The sequence below is a fragment of the Vigna unguiculata genome, chromosome 3 (genome assembly GCF_004118075.2).
Source record: "Vigna unguiculata cultivar IT97K-499-35 chromosome 3, ASM411807v1, whole genome shotgun sequence".
Taxonomy (NCBI): Eukaryota; Viridiplantae; Streptophyta; class Magnoliopsida; order Fabales; family Fabaceae; genus Vigna; species Vigna unguiculata.
The window spans coordinates 35,630,860-35,649,599 of record NC_040281.1 but is presented as its reverse complement, the minus strand read 5'-3'; the positions used below and the strand labels follow the sequence as shown (position 1 = coordinate 35,649,599).

Sequence of the window (18,740 nt, the reverse complement as noted above, 5' to 3'; positions counted from 1 at the left end):
TTGAATTCCACTATTTTTGAACTGAATTACACTATTTTGAATCGAATTGCACTAATCACATATGATTGTACTACACAATTGATGGGGAAAACAACAACAAACAATATACCAGAAAATGCAGCGGATATAATTTCCCCTAACTTGCAAGAATCTATGAGGAGCAATAATCAAAGAGCAGCAATAATAAATCACCAAAAGCACAAATAAAGGCACCAAGATTTTTAACGTGGAAAACTCCTCAAATCAAGGGTAAAAACCACGAGTCGTCCAGACCAAAGAAATAGCTCCACTATGATCAACAAGAGTACAAAAGAGTCTCAATCAATAGCACAAATTAGTGCCACCACCCAACCAAATAACAAAGCAACAAAGCTTTCAAATAGAGAAGAACAAGAGGGAAAAACCTCTACAAATCACTGCTGCAGTGCGAAATTAATATCTCCCAACTCAGACCTCGTATCAAAGATCCGACCGGTCAGAATGAAGAGCAATGAGTTCCGAACCTGCTGTAAAAATTTCAGCCCGATCCAACGGTGAAGGAATCCGCAGCGCCGAATTTACTGCGACAGCTCTATGAAAAACGTGAACAAAATTTTCCCTCTACCTCTCCCTCTATGTGTTAGGGCTTTCAGTGTATTCTGACTCTATTGTTTTGCCTCTCTCTTTATTTTACAGCCTCCTCTCCACTAGGTTTAAGTGAGACATGGGCTTCTCAAATTTTGGGCATTTTCTCCACATAGGAAGGGAGCCCAATACCCAACAACAATAATAATTTAAAGTTTATAATTTGAAAGTGTTTAGAAAGTAATACTTGAAATATGCATAATACTTCAATACACCAATTAACATTTTTATAATTTTTTTTATTTATATTAAAGTTTTCCGTAACTTAAAATGTAATTAAAATATTAAAATTAATATAATAAATATAAATATCGGTATTAAATTATTTTTTATATTTTAAAATCTTATGTAATATTACTTTTTACTTTTACAATGTTTATTATGTTGCGTAAAATTTTTTAAAAGAATTTATTTTAAAAAAAATTCTCAAATTAATATTTTTTTTAACATTTGTATTCATTAATATTTGTGTGAAAAATGTTATAGAAATTTTATGAAGTTCTAAAATTAATATTTTAAGAATTTTTTAAAATAAATTTTCTTCAAAAAAGTTGATGCCACATAATAAATATTTTTAAACTAAAAAATAATATTACATAAGATTTTAAAATAAAAAATACGTTAGTACCAATATTTATATTTATTATACTAATTTCAATATTTAAGTTAAAAAAACTTTAATATAAATAAAAAATTATAAAAATGTTAGCTGTCACAAAATTTAATTTTTAAAAATAATTTCTGTAAAATCATAACATAAAAATAACATTACATAGTAAAATTCATTCAAAATAAAATAAGATATTGAATTAATTTATAATTTTTTTTAATAAATTAATTATAAATATTTTATATTTTTCTCAAAGAAAGAGTAAAGAAAAAAATTAAAACAAAATAAAATAAATATTTCAATATGAAAGAGTAAGAATAGAACGTAAGACATAAAACACATAAGTCCAATTTTTATCCTAATACCAATATTTTATTTGAGGTATTTTGCTCTTTCAATCTACTATAGTTCAATAGTTAACTTAGTTAACTTAGTTAACTTAACATAAGTTTAGTTTCTTAAAACTGAACTATTTAATAGTACAGTTCAATTATTATTATGAATAGTTTAGTATATTTTAGTTTAATATATTACAATTATCTATAGTTTAGTATAGTTTAGTAAATTATGCCTAGCCCTAATAATATATGTAGTGATGTCTCATTTTTTTAACATGGAATGTTTTCATTTATAATAGTCGAGACAGAAAATAAAAGCGTGTTTTTACTTTTTCAATTTTTTATTAAAATTGATTTTGGTTCATATTTTTAATTTGATAAATTATTTTTTGTTAGTAATTGATTTCATATTATTTTGTTGAATGAACCTATGAAACAAAGTTTTACCCGAATCATATATGCTACATATGTTTTATGACAAAAAATGAGATTAAATTATGTAGTTATGATCCTGTAAGAATATTGGAACTTTTGAAAACTCCCCTTACCCATTTTGTATCACTTTGCTACTAGTGTCAATGGTGAATAACATGAACATAGTTAACACCATTTAAGAATTTAGATTGGAACTCTATTTCCAAGCACATTCTAATGTGCTAATTATTTGGTTAAAATTTTTCATATTTTTTATATTATTTGAATTCTAAAAGTTGTACTACGTTTGCCACATAAACAGTTACAATTTGTTGTTTAATACTTTGTTCCTTGCTTTATTAGTTTGATTACTTAATTTGACCATGTTGTGTTGTGTGTTTTATCCGTTTTGGTGATATGCTTTTTCGGTTTTTATGATTGGTTTTTTGTGTGGTCATTTTTAGGTTTTAGGGCATTGGTGAGTGTTTGTTGATATCTTTACTAAGTATGGATATGCAACAAGGTAATGACTCTATTGAAAATAAGGTATGAATAGTGTTACCATACATTTGATTTGAGTTTGACATTTTAATAAGTCCCATTAGTGTAGCTGTTTAATTTTCTTTGCAGATACATTTGAGGCATTCTGGTGGAACAAAATATGTTGCATCTATTAACAACCAGTTAACAGCAGAGCAAAAGTTATTTATTGAAGGGACGTGTTTCGGATGGTTAACAATGTTGAAAGGAGTCTACGAAATTGTCTAGAAACCTTCTTAGTAAATTATGTTCTAAATGGGACGAAAAGAGTGGATGCTTTCAAATTAGATCCCAATAAGTTGGATTTACTTTATTGAATGTTTGTCTAGGTCTTGGTCTTAGGGTGGTTGGTCCAAAATTCAATTTAAACGAAATCGAAGTGGAGAGTAATTGTAGGAAAGTGTTTCAAAGTAAGAACGTAGACTTAAGCACGTTGTATGAATTCCTAATGTGAAATAGGAAAGAAATTTTTGTACCTGACTTTTCTAGAGTTTATATATTGTTGGGCATTTGTGAATTTTTATTGTCAAATCGTATTGGTAGGGTTTTCCCAATGTGAAGAAAGCAATATGTATGATCGAATGAAGCATCAATCACGATTACGTTTGAAGAGTGCAAGAATTCGAACTCCATTTGCCACATATCAGAGACGAAAGTTTCATAAATAGATGTGTGTACTTGTTTATTTGAAATTTTTGGAGAGAAAATAATTTATGTATTTATGTTATTATGACATTGGAATACCTTGTTATGAGACATCAGTTAGAGCTTTTGCTACAATATTATGTTGAAGTACTTACTATGTATAAGACAATTACTTTGTGTTGACCAAATTAGTGTCATTTATTAGGTTTGATGTGTCACAAATATGTACATCTGTATTGATCCAAAAACACTAACTGCATTTTCCATTTAAGTTGTCAATGTCCTCCACTCTAACCTCCAACTAAAATTTCAAATTATTTTTCCAAAATGTGTAAAGGACATACCCAAGGACACAAATTATGCACTAATATTTGGATGAGAAAGTTAGGCATGTATCCCTGTCTAAATTTTGTTCCAATTCAAATGGGCACCTGTCTGTGAGAACATTTTGTGCAAAACCCTTTACGGCGTTTGCCATTTAAGTACTTGGTGATTGCCATTTAAAGTTGCAGCCTTAGTCTTCGCAAATTATTTTTAAACTTTATATGCTTCTCATATCTTGCTTACACAAAATAAGTTGTATTGATTTTTTAATAATAAAGATTGGTGAAAAGAAAATGCAAATGAAGTTGTCACCTGTCCGTGAAAACTTGTTGTGCAAAACCCTTTACTGTATCTGCCATTTAAGTAGTTGGTAATTGCCATTTAAAGTTGCAGCATTAGTCAAACCAAATTATTTTGGAACTTTATGTGCTTGCCATATATTGGTGATACCAAATAAGTTGTACTGATTTTTAATAATAAAGATTGGTGAAAAAAAAATGTAAATGAAGTTGTCACATAGCCATGAAGACCTGTTGTGCAAAACATTTAACTGCATTTGCCATTTAAGTAGTTGGTGATTGTTATTTATAGTTGTAGCCTTAGTCAAACCAAATTATTTTGGAAGTTTATGTGCTTGCCATATATTGGTGACACCAAAAAAGATGAATTGATTTTTTAATAAGAAAGTTTAGTAAAAAGAAAATGCAAATGAAGTTGCCACCTGTCCGTGAAAACTGTTTGTGCAAAACCCTTTAAAGTGTTTGCCATATAGGTAGTTAGTGATTGTCATTTAAAGTTGCAGCCTTAGTCTTCGCAAATTATTTTGGATCTTTTTGTATTTTCCATATATTGGTGACACCAAAAAAGTTGTACTGATTTTTTATTAAAAAAGTTTTGTGAAAAGAAAATGCAAATGAAGTTGCCACCTGTCCGTGAAAACTGTTTGTGCAAAACCCTTTAAAGTGTTTGCCATATAGGTAGTTAGTGATTGCCATTTAAAGTTGCAGCCTTAGTCTTCGCTAATTATTTTGGAAATTTTTGTGCTTGTCATATATTGGTGACACAAAAAAAGTTGTACTGATTTTTTATTAAAAATTTTTTGTGAAAAGAAAATGCAAATGAAGTTACCACCTGTCCGTGAAAACTGTTTGTGCAAAACCCTTTAAAGTGTTTGCCATATAGGTAATTATTGATTGTCATTTAAAATTGCAGCCTTAGTCTTCGCAAATTCTTCTACAACTTCAATGCTTTCTGTCAACCACTGTCGGAAACGTTCCGCTGTAATTTCGTCTACCACCGTCGGGACAAACTGCTTTCGTGTGGGTGGGATTCGAAATGCAACCACAATGGGGTTTGGGTAAATGCAGCAGAAATTCTAATTAGGTGCCGAAATGCTTTTTTGCAGAATCATTCTCTCTTACCGTGGGGAAGAAAAGGTTAAGAGGAGGTGGGATTGAAGAAATTGAATCTGCACCACCGAGAAGACCAGCACGGGAGCAGCTTCTGTGAAAGAGAACCCCGTTTTGTGAACCACCTCCCTTTCCTCCACATTCACACGTGCACCAGTATTTTTTAACTCAAAAAATTCATTTAATATATGCCACATCACTTTGTCAAAAACTTTGTCACATTTTCTTTGTCAAACGATCGTTTTCCTTTTTATAAATATATTTCTGGAAAAGCTACTAACATTGTATAAATTACACTATTATATAACAACATTTTCAACTAATAAAATGAGTAGGAAAACGTAATTTTAATACACGTGACATCAACTCTTAACTTTCTAAGAAGAGATGATGCAGAGAGCTAATTCATGCATGACATATATATAAAGAATGTAATAAATAACATTTTATTCCATAGTCAAAGGCAAATTTTGATGAAGATGTAGAAACAATCAAAGTGAATTTTACTAGAACAACTCAATCTGAAACTCACTTGTTTCTTCATTTTCTTAGAATGTTCTTTATGAAACTTCCATTTCATTTCCTTGTCCTTTCTAAAAATCCCAAATTTCAAACCCATAATACAAGTCCAACTTGCTCCGTCAACCCTAAGTAAGAGTCTTTGTAAGTCTTGTTATAATTAGATTTATACACATAATCTATTCGTTATTTGGTTTATATACGTAAAATTCTTAATTTTCATCCATTTTAACCATCCAAAAATACAAAATTCTGGGACCACTGAACATTAAATAGTGATGAAAACGAAGAATAAGAGCTTCATATAAATAACAGGAAGCATAAGAGTGTAGTGGGAGGCACAAGGGAATGGAGTATTTCAACAAAGCCAAGGCCGTGAAGCTACGGAGCCACCTCGGGAAGTACCTAGTGGCCGACGACGACCACCAGAAACTCCGTCAGAGCAGAAACGGGTCAACCGGAAAGGCAATATGGTTGGTGGAGGAAGTGAAGGGGAAGAGCCACCACGTGCGTCTGAGGAACTGGAACGGGCGTTACCTAACGGCGACGGACGCGCCCTTTCTGTTAGGCGTGACGGGGAAGAAGGTGGTGCAGGGGAGTTTGGAGGAGGGTTGGGATGGGAAATTGGAATGGGAACCCATAACGGAAGGGTTCCAGGTGAGACTGAGAAGCTGGTGCGGGAAGTACCTTAGAGGGAACGGTGGAACGTTACCGTGGAGAAACTCGATCACGCACGATGACCCTTATAGTTCCGTTACTCACGATTGGATCTTGTGGGGTGTGGAGCCTCTGGAGTTTCCCGACAAACTGCTTTCTTTGCCGGAGACTCGCTTTTCGTCGGAAGAACCGGCTTCGCCCACGTCGCTTTCGTCACTGTCGCAGGTACGTCTTTACGCTCTTGCTTTTACTACTCAACTTCAGCTTTTGTATCTTCTTCGTTTCTAAGATCAACTTTTCTAGATGATAACCAAATTCATTTTTCATCATCTGGAATTAATTTGCAGTATTTATTTAAAAGCCTTAACTAAAAACACTTTTCATTTTTTTTTAATTGTTTAGAACACACTTAGTTTTTAGTATCTATCATGAATTAATATCACATTGAATATTCTTAGGTGGCAACAACGTGCTTGGATTGAACTCGCAGATGGGTGTGTTGTTGAAAAATAAAGAAAAGAAAATCGTATTGCCATAAATTAAAACGGAAATAACTATTTCAATTAATTTGGAATAAAATATCTCCATTAATATATATATTCTCTGAAAAAAGTTAATTTCAGCTCGTCTTGCTTTTTAAACATTTCTTCTTTTACTTTTATAATCATCATTTTAAAGACACTTATTAGTAAAACCTACTATAACACAGTTTTAAGGGTTTAAAACGTAACCCGGTTTTGTTTAAACAAAATAGAGATGACGATGGAGATTAAATTAGAAATGACAGTGTACACTAATTTGAAATTAGATTTTATATACAGTTCCTGGGGTGCTTTTTCAATATGCAAGAAATATTAGTGATATAGTTTATTATATTAGTTAAAGAATAAAACATTAATATATATATATATATATATATATATATATATATATATATATATATATATATATATATATAATTATTGTATCTCTCACTATAGATTTCTAATTTCGACCGCGACATTGTATGACTATTTGGTTTAGAGACTATAGATTAAATGTGTTAATTTCATACATAATCATGGGTCATTCTTAATTTATTCTTAAAAAAACTTTTATTTTATTGATCCATCAAATAAAAGATCTCAAAATGCTTCAATTCTTAAAACTTTCTCTTAAAGTAAATTTAAGGTTACGATCAAAGTATATTTAACATTATTACAAGAATTTAATTAAATTGTAATGTATAAGAGCTTTAGTTTCGAAATGACTTGGTGCCATCTTTCACTTGAGCCAACTCGAATTTATTTTTGACCCGAGTCAACTCGTCTTTAACCTTCAACTCTAATAGGCTCAAATCAGCTTGACCTAGGCTGACTTGGTCGACCTTCATCCCAGGACGACTTAACTTGATTCCTAGGTCTAACTGATTGGGGTTGACCTTCAACTAAGGTCGACATAACTTGATTTTTTGGCTTGTCTTCAACTTGACCGACTCAAGTCAACTTTTAACTTGTGTTGACTTGGATTGACATTCGGTCCAAATCAACTTAGATTGACTTTCAACCTGTATTGAATTAGATCGACCTTCAATCTATACTAATTTGTCTCAACTTTCAAATTGAGTCAAGTTGGCTTATCATGAAGTGTATTTGACTCTACTTGAACTATATCAACCTTTGTTTGACCTAGGCCTAACTTGTTGATCCAACCTGAATAACCTACTTAATTTGGTCCTGACCAAATTCTATCTATCTTAACTTAAGACTTAATATTACAAATCGAGTCATAGATTAATCTTGATCCATAGGACTTTTGTTATTATTTTATTCCTGTGAACTTTTTATTATGTAGACTTTTTGTCGTATGAACTTTTTTTACTCTACTCCACGTGGATCAAATCTAAATATGCAAACTTGACCAAGTTAACAATTTTATTATAAATAGTTGTTACAATATTTAAAAAAAAAATGTATTAGAATGTGTAACAAGAGAGTGCAAGTTTTAAAGTGTTATCAAATGCATAATTACATTCAACATAAGTACTAGCCAGGAAACATGTTTACTTATAAGAAAAATAAAGAAGGTAAATGCAGAATAGTAACATACTTTCCCAAAAATAGAAAATCCACGTACTAAGATTAAAACATGATCAGATAAAATATATTTTAAATTGCAACTAAAATACAGTATAATACGAAAAAACAAATTAGGAACTCATAACCTAAAGAAAAATAAGCAACTCCTTAAAACCATTACATATTATTAAAGATAAAGTTTAATTTCAAATAAAAATATAATAAACTAAGCAAAAATAAGAAATGTAAAAATGATGAAATCAGATCTACAAAACCTTATAAGTGATGCATTTATTTTTACATGGTATAAAAAAAATATCTTTTCTTAACAAATTGTTAATTATTTATTGTATTCTTAATCTTAACAAATTGGTAACTATTTATTGTATTCTTAATCTTTCAAACAGATTAAACATAAAAGGAAAGCCCATTAATAAGTCAAATGAGATTGACCGATCCGAACGATCTTTCAGTAGTGATAAGTGCTTGACTTACGTTTTAATCCACGGCTTCTTTATTCTGAAGTAATCTGTAATAAAACTCCAAATAATGTTTGGAATCAATGTTTTGTCCTTTTTATTATGATGTTTTGTCAGCATAACTTTTCACATATGACATTTTACGTTCACTCTATTAAAGTTTTAGAGCAATAAAATTCTCACACCGTTATGAGTTTTCATGAGATGCGAGACGAAGGTGAAGACAAGAAATAAATAAAAAAAGTAAAATTTCTAACGTGATGACAGAAAAGTGAACACAGATAAAATATATGAAAATTTTAAAATTTGTATTCGAACAATTAAATTCATAATTTCATTTACATAAACAAAACACGTAAAGAAACAGTTGATTTTGTTAGAAAGTTTTAATTTCTATGAAACCGTGAGTGTTTTTGTTACCTCCCCCAACTGGCTCACGCGGAGTTTCAGCAGCAATGCACCAAACGCGTACCTTTCATTTGGCTCGCGTTTCTCGTTTTCTTACTACCTGCCACCCACAATTTGCTCTTCACTCTACCCAATCTACATCGTTCAATAGTAAAAAAAAAATACAAAATTACACTTTTATTTTCGTTTCTTAAACAAAATAAACTATAAAACTTTCATTGTTCTAAAACAATACTATTCAGTTTTTCTATTTTTTTTAAAATATAATTCTTTATAAACTAATTCAACTTTCTATTTTCTTTTATATATATACCCTAAGCCCAAATCAAAGCCAACTCAACAAAGTCACTTGCATTTCATCTGTGATCCAAATCAATCAAACAAACACCAGTCAGTCAACCACCCTGTTCCTCGGATACATAGTACAAAATCGAAAATTTCGATTAACCCGTCGACTATTGCTATGCAGAGCACAAGTTCCGACAGCGTGTTCCGCTCCGGCATGGAGTTCTTCCACCGCGCGAAGGTGGTGCGGCTGCGCAGCCACCACGACAAGTACCTCCTGGCGGAGGATGACGAGGAGTCGGTGACCCAGGACCGAAACGGATCCTCCAAGAACTCCAAGTGGACGGTGGAGCTCATTCCGGAGTTCGACAACCTCTTGCGGCTCAAGAGCTGTTACGGCAAGTATCTAACGGCGTCGAACCAGCCGTTGCTGCTGGGTGTGACGGGGCGCAAGGTGGTGCAGAGCATGCCGCGGCGGCTGGACTCCTCCGTGGAGTGGGAGCCTGTGAGGGAGGGCGCGCAGGTGAAGCTGAAGACCCGTTATGGGAACTTTCTGAGGGCCAATGGGGGCCTCCCACCTTGGAGGAACTCTGTGACGCATGATATCCCTCATAGGACCGCCACACAGGATTGGATCTTGTGGGATGTTGATGTGTTGGAGATCCACGTCGTGTCTCCTGCTCCTCCTCCTATTCCTCACTCCGATTCCCTCGATTTCGATTCCTCTACTCCCTCTGCTATTTCCATCAAATCCACTACTTTCTCCAGACAAGAGGTATGTCTCTATGTTTATGCCTTTTTCTTTCACACTTTTCTTAATTGATTGTTCAATGTTAATTATTGCCTGGAGTCAACTGGAATATAGTGTTTTTTTTTTAGTTTGATAGGATCATGTTGTTGTGTAATTGAAAATTGTTAATTGATTCAGTAAATAGTTTTTATAAATGTACTCTGTTGTAGACATATATTAATCATTAGTAAAATTGGTATCAGTAACATGATGGGTTTGGTATGGAAATAGTTGACTTTGCTTCTGAAAGTATCTTCAAATTTGATTTTAGTTGTGACTGTAAAAATTTAATGCATAATATGAAGTGATGAGGTTTTAGTCCTTTCAGAAATCAGTGTTTCATAAATTAGTGTTGTATTAAGATTATACTGTTAATGTTTTGTTTGGATGGGTTTGTAGTCAACGGATTCAAATGTGGGTTCGCCACCAAAGTTGGAGGGGAGGACTATATACTACCATGTTGCAGAGGATAATGGGGACGTGGATGATGAGAATGTGCAGGGTTATTCTTTGGTTTTCAAAGGGAATGGGGTTGAGCAATTGACTCGGAAGTTTGAGGAAGAAACGGGGCTTCAGGGAGTTATTGTGTGTACTCGAAGTCCTTTGAATGGAAAACTCTACCCTCTTCGCTTGCAGCTTCCTCCAAACAATGTCACCATGCAAGTTGTTTTGGTTCTTCCCTCGTCTAAAGGTCAGTCTTTCCCTTGTCAAATCTTTTTCTTCTTACTTGTCTTGTACTTGTCTTGTTACCCAATTTCATGAACTTTATGGGGAATTCATTAAACTGTTTCTGCTAAAATTTAGGATATAAAATAGCAAATTGATTCCTAGATTATTACGCTGAAGTAACATGCCCTTGATTTGTTATTATTTTGAAACCTCTATATTAGACAGTTTTTTTTTTTTGTCTGACGTTTAGAAATGATAATTTGTTATTCAAATTTGATTAAACCAGAGTTTTATAAATTATAAGCTATTTTCTCTCACTTTTGTTCTCTCTCTCTAGACAAATTTGTGTGCACTTACTTATACGATATCTTGGATCCTATAAAATATGATGGATGTTGAGCAAAACAAAAGAAGTATTAAGTTGAAGAATTGGGGATTATGTTGATGGCTTCATTCATTATAATTCTCTCATGAACTACAAAATTCTATACCAAGTATTCAAGTTGTTGTTCTGCTTTACATATTTTTCTCTACTTCATAGAAAAATCAGCTACTTCTTCAGGACTTGATTATTGTTTCATTTCAAGGAAAAATCTAGTTATAGTTCGTCAAATGTCATAAAAGTTATTCAACGAATATTAGCTTTTCCCATTTTATATTATATTGTCATGGTTTATACCACTTATGTAGCATGTTCAGGCAAATTCTAAGAACTCATAAATTCCTGTGATTCTGGTTTGGTTGTTTCAATTGCACATAAGACTTCAGTTACACTATTCGGCTTCTTCTTCCTCACGTTTAGGTTAGAGTTATCTTATATGTTATCGTGCTGAACTAACTAACATTTGCTTCTTGTTCTGGTGTTTCAGTGGCAAAAGACTTTGAGGAGCAAGGTCTACTTTGACAAGCTAGATTATTGTTGGAGTCTTGAATCTGCTGAAATGCAAGGCCTATTTACGTTGTGATCCAAAGCCTGTTTCAAATTTTATATGATAACATTTAAGAATTTGTTGCAAAACTTCACCTATTTCAAGTGATTCCCTGGCATTCATAAGGAAGAATTGGTGGAGGTCAAATTGTACCTTAAAGTATTTTGGTAAGGCTCATGTCAGCAATATCCACTCTTAAGTGGTGTCCAATACTATGTATGTAGAATGTAGACGATTCTTATGCAGATGGAAGCCTTTGTTGGGCTTGTTATTTGTTAGTGCTAGCTTTAATCTGAGTTTATTAATGTGGATTCATATATTTTGTTGTATCTATTTTTTTGGTATTTTTCTTTTTTTTTCATGTTTTTTAAGCCACTTGTATAGACACTGTCAGCAAAGTAGATATAAATTATTTTTAGTCATACATGAATTTCAAGAATTATTAACATTTTTTTAATCAGATATTCATTTTTCCTCAGTTGTTTGTAATTTTGCTGCATGGAATGAAATAAAGACTGGAAGTGGTAGATCTTTGCATTGTAAAATCAATATCATATAAGTTTATTTGTCAACATGATCCAGTGCACATTATGCATTATACTCTGTCGGAATCATATGTGCTGTCTTTCAAAGAGGTGAACCACTTTAAAATATATCTCACATGATTTCTTGATCAAAAATTCCAAATGCAGCTAGTACGTGTGATCCATGTAGTCCTGTTACTGAGGCTTTTTGCTTTGAATCATTCTCGGAGATGTTACAATTTCCCAGCCGAAAGATAAGAATCTTGAAGAAACAAGATGCATACAAATACTAGTAGTTTAATAAACTAACATGGAGTCATGTTGATATGTAATAATGTCTTTTAGACATTTGTTCAGAGATTTAATCATAACATCATAACATTCGTATATATGAAGAGATATTTGTTGACAAAATCAATCCTTCTCTGTTAACATAAGGACAGTTTAAAGAATGAATTCAATCCTTCTTGTTCTAGAATGTGATTTTCAAATATACATATTACCTTGAACACCAGCATGAATCACCAATAATCCATACAAGAACAAGTTCCGTCTTTAAAGTGGTGGAATCGTACTCTATCTCTTACAATTATCTCCACATTATATATTCTGGAGATCAACTTGGTAACCCTGTGGCAATCATTGCACACCCTAAGATTCTTGAACACTCTAATTGGAATGCCTGGTTTTGAGTTCAAGATCCCAAATGCTATGGCAAGTCTCTCACTATGCAATCTTAGAGTATTCTGTTTACCATCATTAGCCTCATCAATCGTAGTTGCTCCTGAGTAATCGGGTAAATAACCTATTGATTGTAACTTCTCATCAATTTCATTCACAAACTTATATATATTTTCACTCTGTGGATGAGTGGTGTCCCCTGCAAAAAATTCATGAACCGTTCCATCTATCTCTATTAAGCTGCAGCCAGGTTCTTTAGTCACACCCTTATCAGTCATTAGTTTTCTAAGCATCCCTACATCATTCCACCTACATGCAGAAGCATATACTTTTGACAAAAGCACATAAACACCACTACAGACACTCCCCTCTGATTCAAAGACTTGCTTTACCATTTCTTCACTTAGCTCAACACTTGCGTGTTGTTTGCAACAAGCATCCAAAAGACTCCTCCAAATTACACCATCTGGTTTGATTGGCATTTCTGAGACCACGTTTAGAGCCTCATCGATGCGCCCTGCTCGAGCAAAAAGGTCAACAAGACAACCATAATGCTCCAATCTTGGTTCCACGTTGTACTCCTTAGTCATCATGTCAAAGTGAACAATACCCTCCTCAACCATGCCTCTATGGTTACATGCACACAAAACACCAACAAAAGTTATTGAATTGGGAACAATTTTCTCTACCTTGACCATTCTGACATAATAGTCCAACGCAGCTTCAGCCTTACCATGCATTGCAAAACCCATGATAATTGAATTCCATGAATTTACATCTCTAGCAGGCATGCTTTCAAACACTTGGTTTGCAATTTCCATCTCACCACATTTGCAATACATATCCACCAAACCAGTGTTGACCAAAACATCATCCACAATATTCTTGTCACACTTTTTCAAAATATAAGCATGTGCCCACAAACCCAAAGACAAAGAACCCAAACCAGCACAAGCACTGAAAACACTCTGCATCGTATACCCATCGGGCTCATGCTCCTTCTGCATCTCTCCAAACATTTTCAAAGCAGTGTCAAACTTTCCACCCTTTGCGTAAGAATCGATCATTATGTTCCAGGAAACCTCGCTTCTCTCATTCATCTTATAAAATATTTTCTCTGCCGAATCTAAGCGACCACATGTCGCATAAAAATGAATCAAACTGTTACAAACGTGTGTGTCTAACTCGAACCCATGTTTCAAAGCGTGCGCATGCACCTGTTTTCCCTCACAAAGAGAAAACGTGTAAGCGCATGCCTTCAGAACAAAAGGGAAAGTGTGGTTATCGGGAACTGCGGTATTCTCTTCCCCCGTCACCATTGCTTTGTAAAGCTCCATGGCCTTGTGTTTGTGGATGGTGTTGGTGCTTCGCGCGTAGGCTCTTATGAGGGTGTTCCACATGAAGGAATTGGGGTGCGAAAAGTGGTGAAACACACGAGTGGCGTAGTTGAGATCAGCCAGAGAGGAGTAAAGAAGAATTCTTGCATAGAGAAAAAGAGCTTGTGGGTGGTTGGTGTCAACTGTGCGTAGCGTTTGCGCGTGAATTTGCTTGAGTTGAGGCATAGAGGTGTTTGGGTTCAACAAGTGGATGAGGTGTGTGTGGCTCAAGTGTTGGCTTTGGTGGTTGTTGTTGGTGGTGGCTGTGGAGAAAAACAGAGGAGGGGGGCTTGTAGACATGGTGAAGGACTCAATGAAGAATATTACAACGTGGGATTTCTTCGGAAAAATTGATGTAAAGAGATCAACGATGTTTCCGTTATCTTCTTCACTGGATGAAGCGGATAAGGTGGATGCTAAGGTATGATTGAGTTTTTCTACCTAATCACAAGAAACAATGCCAAATCATCCAAAAATAAGAAAACAATCAGCTATATAAACGATGGAGAAAAGGATCTTTAAAATAAGCACAAACATGAACATACTTACGCAGCACATTGTGTTACTGTGAAGCACAATCATTTTAAGAACAAGAGGTTTCTTAAAATTTAAAAATTAACTAACATATGAGACTCAATAAATCCGTACTGAAAAGAGAAACAATTCTACGATTTTTTTGATTTTTTGAGTTACACAACACGATTTAGGGTGACTTATAATACATTTATCCTGTCATGATAAGTGAAACACGTACATGATGTGAATTGTTTCGTGGCCAAGCTCAAGATTTGTTTTATTTGTAATCTTTCATATTGAACATCTTAGACATTCAGATATTTACGCAAACTTCATCTCAAATAATAATTTTAGTTTCTTTCTTTTGAAGTTTGAGAGAAAGATAATGGTAAACTTTACAGAGTGAGAAATTTAAGACAATTTTCCGTAATTTCAATTTACTTTATCTGATGAATAACTTACCTTTTTTTTTGTTTTTTTGTTTTAATATTTGTGACTAATTTGTTTGGTTAGGGTTATAGCGTAACTTTTCCCCTAAACTCTAATGTATACATGGATTTTGGTTCCTTTTATCTTATTAATGTTTCATAATACTTTGTTATTAAATAACATATTGTAACATAAATTTGAGTATTTTTAATTGAGTTTTTATCATTTAATTGGATGATATGAATATTATATGTTATCCTATCATTTGGCGTGCTTGTTTCTATGTCTTAAAAAATATGAAATTTTGTGATTAAGATAAAAGATATTACCATAAATGACAAGTGATTTTTATTACTTTCATTCGAAATGAATACTTACTCCATTACTCGGTTCCTCAAAAAATATCCATACCCAAGTTTTGATGATCTAATATCAAATTTATTTACAACAAATGTTACAACACCAATTTCAGCCCATACTTACATATAATCACTTTACTTGAAGAATTTTTATATTGATGTTGACAATTCTAGTGTTCCGTTTCCAAATCATGCACATACTATGTTGCATGAAATTCATGAGGTTTTTCATGCCGGTATCCAACTTTCGAAGAACAACCACCACGAAGAAAACCATCATGCAATAAAGTCATCCTCGTATAATGATACTTACTTGAATGTAAACTTCATCTTATTCAATAAAAATCTTGGAAAATATTTTTCCAAATTAATTTTACTGCTTGATATAATCCTTAAAATTTCTTTTTAATCTAGTTTATATATTTATAATATTATTTTCATATCACCTAAATATTTATAAAATAATTAAATATATAAATTTAGAATAATAGTAATAATAATAATAATAATAATAATAAATTATTCTAAAATTATATTAGCATAAAATCAATCAAATATTTTAAAATTTAAATTTTAAAAAATTGCGTTAAAATATTATATAATAAATTAAAATTTTGATGATTATTATTATGTTGAAAGGGGGAGCTTATTCAACTGAAGTGAAGATGGTTTTGATGATGTCCAAAGTTGTGCATCACTGGTTTAGGATTAGTCATGATTTTCTAGCTTGTGCATTAGATGTTGTAGATCAAGAATTACATGTAAAACAAGCTTGCATTGAATTGTATCAGCCATCAAACTCTTGAATGTGAACTCATGAATAGATTAGCTACTTAACTAATAGATTAGATGAGGGCACTACACTGATGCAGTTAAAATACACTCATGATAATCTATTAGGTAAATTCCTAATCTATTAGTCACTGCAGCCGAACTTTGGTATAAAAACAATTTTGAAATCAGTTTTAAAAGATAGAGAAAACTAACTGAAATACTGAGAAAAACTAATTGAGAGACTATTTTTTTGAGATCTACAGAGTTCTTGTGCGTTCTTGAGAGATCATTCAAGTGAACCTTCAAGAAGATTGATGGTGGATTCAACCTTGATGAGTCAAGCTTGGATGTAGGAATCAAGTGACAAATCTACACAACTACTAGGTGTATTCATTCCTTGCTTCTTTTCTTATTTGTATTTCTTTACAGTTGATTCATTATGTAAAGTGAAGGTCTAGGTGCAATTGTGTGGATGCATTGCATCTAGGAGGAGTTTTTGATTTGTAGATCCAGCTCCTTAGTCTTTAGGGTCTTGAATTATATAGATGCTCTTGTAATTCTTGTATCTTTATTGATTTAGTGGAATCCTCCTAAGTGGGTTGCTTAGGAGAAGACTGGACATAGATTCATCTTGAATCAAACCAGTATAAATTGTTGTGTTCTTTGTTTCTCTCTTCTCTTATGCCTTTGTCAATTGCTTTAAATTAGTCTATTAAAACAGAACTGTAAAACTGGGTATTTGAGGTATAAAGATGAAAGAAACCTTCAAGATTCATTTAAAATTAGTAAAAGTTTCAATAACCAATTCATCTCTTTTCTTGGTTGGGTTATGTTAGACAGATTTGATTTAACATATTACTTAAGTTTTTAGCATTAATAATTAATTTTAGTAATTAAGGAATATGTGAATATCGATTAAAATTGAATTTAATTATGAATTTTACAATTACATTTATTACCAATAAATATAATACTCTATATAAATTATTAAAATAATAATTTTTTAGTAGCTAATAAAAAGATTATTATTAATATTAGATAATGTTTAATTGAATATTAATATTTTATTATTATTAATTATACTTTAAAACCTTTTTAACAGTACTACACAAATTTAGATAAATATTGATAATTATTAATTACAACTTTCATTTTTTTAACACTATTTTTAAATATTTATAAAGTCTTATTATTAATTGTATTTTATGTATATATTTTTTAATATTATTCTTAAATTTAAACTAATTTCAAATATTAAAAATAATTTTAAATACTATTATAATATTTTACAGGTTCTTTTAAATTATGAAAAAAAATTGAAATTTGTAATTCGATTAAGCTAAAAATGATGCTTTATATTTTTATGTTAATTTTCCTATGCACATTTGATAGTAAAAACTTTCAACATCCCATTATTTAACCTATTATAGTTATAGTCATAGTAATATCTGATAACAACTAATATATATTTTTTAAAATTCAATGATTACAAATACTTTTAACGTGACTTAGGTGTATTTTTTCAAATAAGTTTGTATTAGGCATCACTCTCATTACATAAAGAGTTTACACCACTGTAGTAAGGACTTTTTGCCCCGGTTATTTTTCTCATTTTGCCTCGGGTCTGGAACCGAGGCATATTGTGGTGAGGCCAAAAGGTACCCCTTTTGGCCTCGGTTGTTACCCGAAGTCATAGAGTTCCTTTTCTGCCCCGGGTCCATGAGAACCGAAGTCATAAGATAAAAATATATTTTTTTAATTAAATTTTTCGCGGCACAGATCTTAAAGTCAATTTTTCGCCGGACCAGAACCAGAATCGTTTCATCCCGCAACACTAGAATAAAACAACTCCATCCCTGCAATGAACGCGAACCAGAATCCCCCATCCCAGCAATGAACGCGAACCAGAATCCCCCATCGACGAACCACCATTGTCGCAGCGATGAACGCGAACCACAACTGCAAGCCATCATCGGCGCCGCTGCGACGAACGACGAGAAGACAGGAAGAGCTCACCAGGAACCATGAACGCGAGAACGATGACAGTGCAGATTCACGACCTCTGTTGCGGTGACGGTGGCTTTCTGCAGCGGCGGAGATCTCAACGGTGGTTCCTCTAGTGGAGCGCGATGGCGATCTCACGAAAGGTGCTGCCATGGTGGATTGCGTCGCCGCGTTACAAATCTGGTGCCCTGTTTTCGCGTTGCAGTGGTGGCCGACGCCAATCAGGTTCACGACGACAGCTTCGCAGATCACGGTGGCTAGGGTTTAGGGTTCCCATATGGTTCTGTGCGCGCGAGGAAGAAGATGGATAAGATGGAGAAGATGCAGCGGCGCACGAGGAAGAAGTAGAGGGGTTCACGTTTTTGTGCCCTAATTAAACT

At 33.0% G+C, this 18,740-nt stretch overlaps 2 protein-coding genes across 2 annotated transcripts; one reads left to right on the top strand and one right to left on the bottom strand.

Annotated features, from left to right (window-relative positions):
- Nucleotides 1-5,756: 5,756 nt before the first annotated feature.
- Nucleotides 5,757-12,121, top strand: LOC114175384. Its single transcript, XM_028060155.1, has 4 exons — nucleotides 5,757-6,305; nucleotides 9,308-10,084; nucleotides 10,499-10,790; nucleotides 11,638-12,121. Exons 1-4 carry the CDS (start codon nucleotides 5,772-5,774, stop codon nucleotides 11,670-11,672), a joined length of 1,638 nt encoding a protein of 545 aa, XP_027915956.1. The 5' UTR covers nucleotides 5,757-5,771; the 3' UTR covers nucleotides 11,673-12,121.
- Nucleotides 12,122-12,252: 131 nt separating this feature from the next.
- LOC114178175 (pentatricopeptide repeat-containing protein At1g59720, chloroplastic/mitochondrial) lies at nucleotides 12,253-14,970 on the bottom strand. The gene has a single exon (XM_028063930.1). The coding sequence runs from the start codon at nucleotides 14,576-14,578 to the stop codon at nucleotides 12,743-12,745; it is 1,836 nt and encodes a 611-aa protein (XP_027919731.1). The 5' UTR covers nucleotides 14,579-14,970; the 3' UTR covers nucleotides 12,253-12,742.
- Between the last annotated feature and the right edge of the window lie 3,770 nt (nucleotides 14,971-18,740).

Bases quoted from the DNA above. Each gene is read 5' to 3' on its own strand.
- LOC114178175 (XM_028063930.1), bottom strand. From the start codon at position 14,578: ATGTCTACAAGCCCCCCTCCTCTGTTTTTCTCCACAGCCACCACCAAC.
- LOC114175384 (XM_028060155.1), top strand. From the start codon at position 5,772: ATGGAGTATTTCAACAAAGCCAAGGCCGTGAAGCTACGGAGCCACCTC. The intron at 6,306-9,307 runs GTACGTCTTTAC...TTATAAACTAAT, and splicing joins CGCTTTCGTCACTGTCGCAG to TCAACTTTCTATTTTCTTTT. The intron at 10,791-11,637 runs GTCAGTCTTTCC...CTGGTGTTTCAG, and splicing joins GGTTCTTCCCTCGTCTAAAG to TGGCAAAAGACTTTGAGGAG.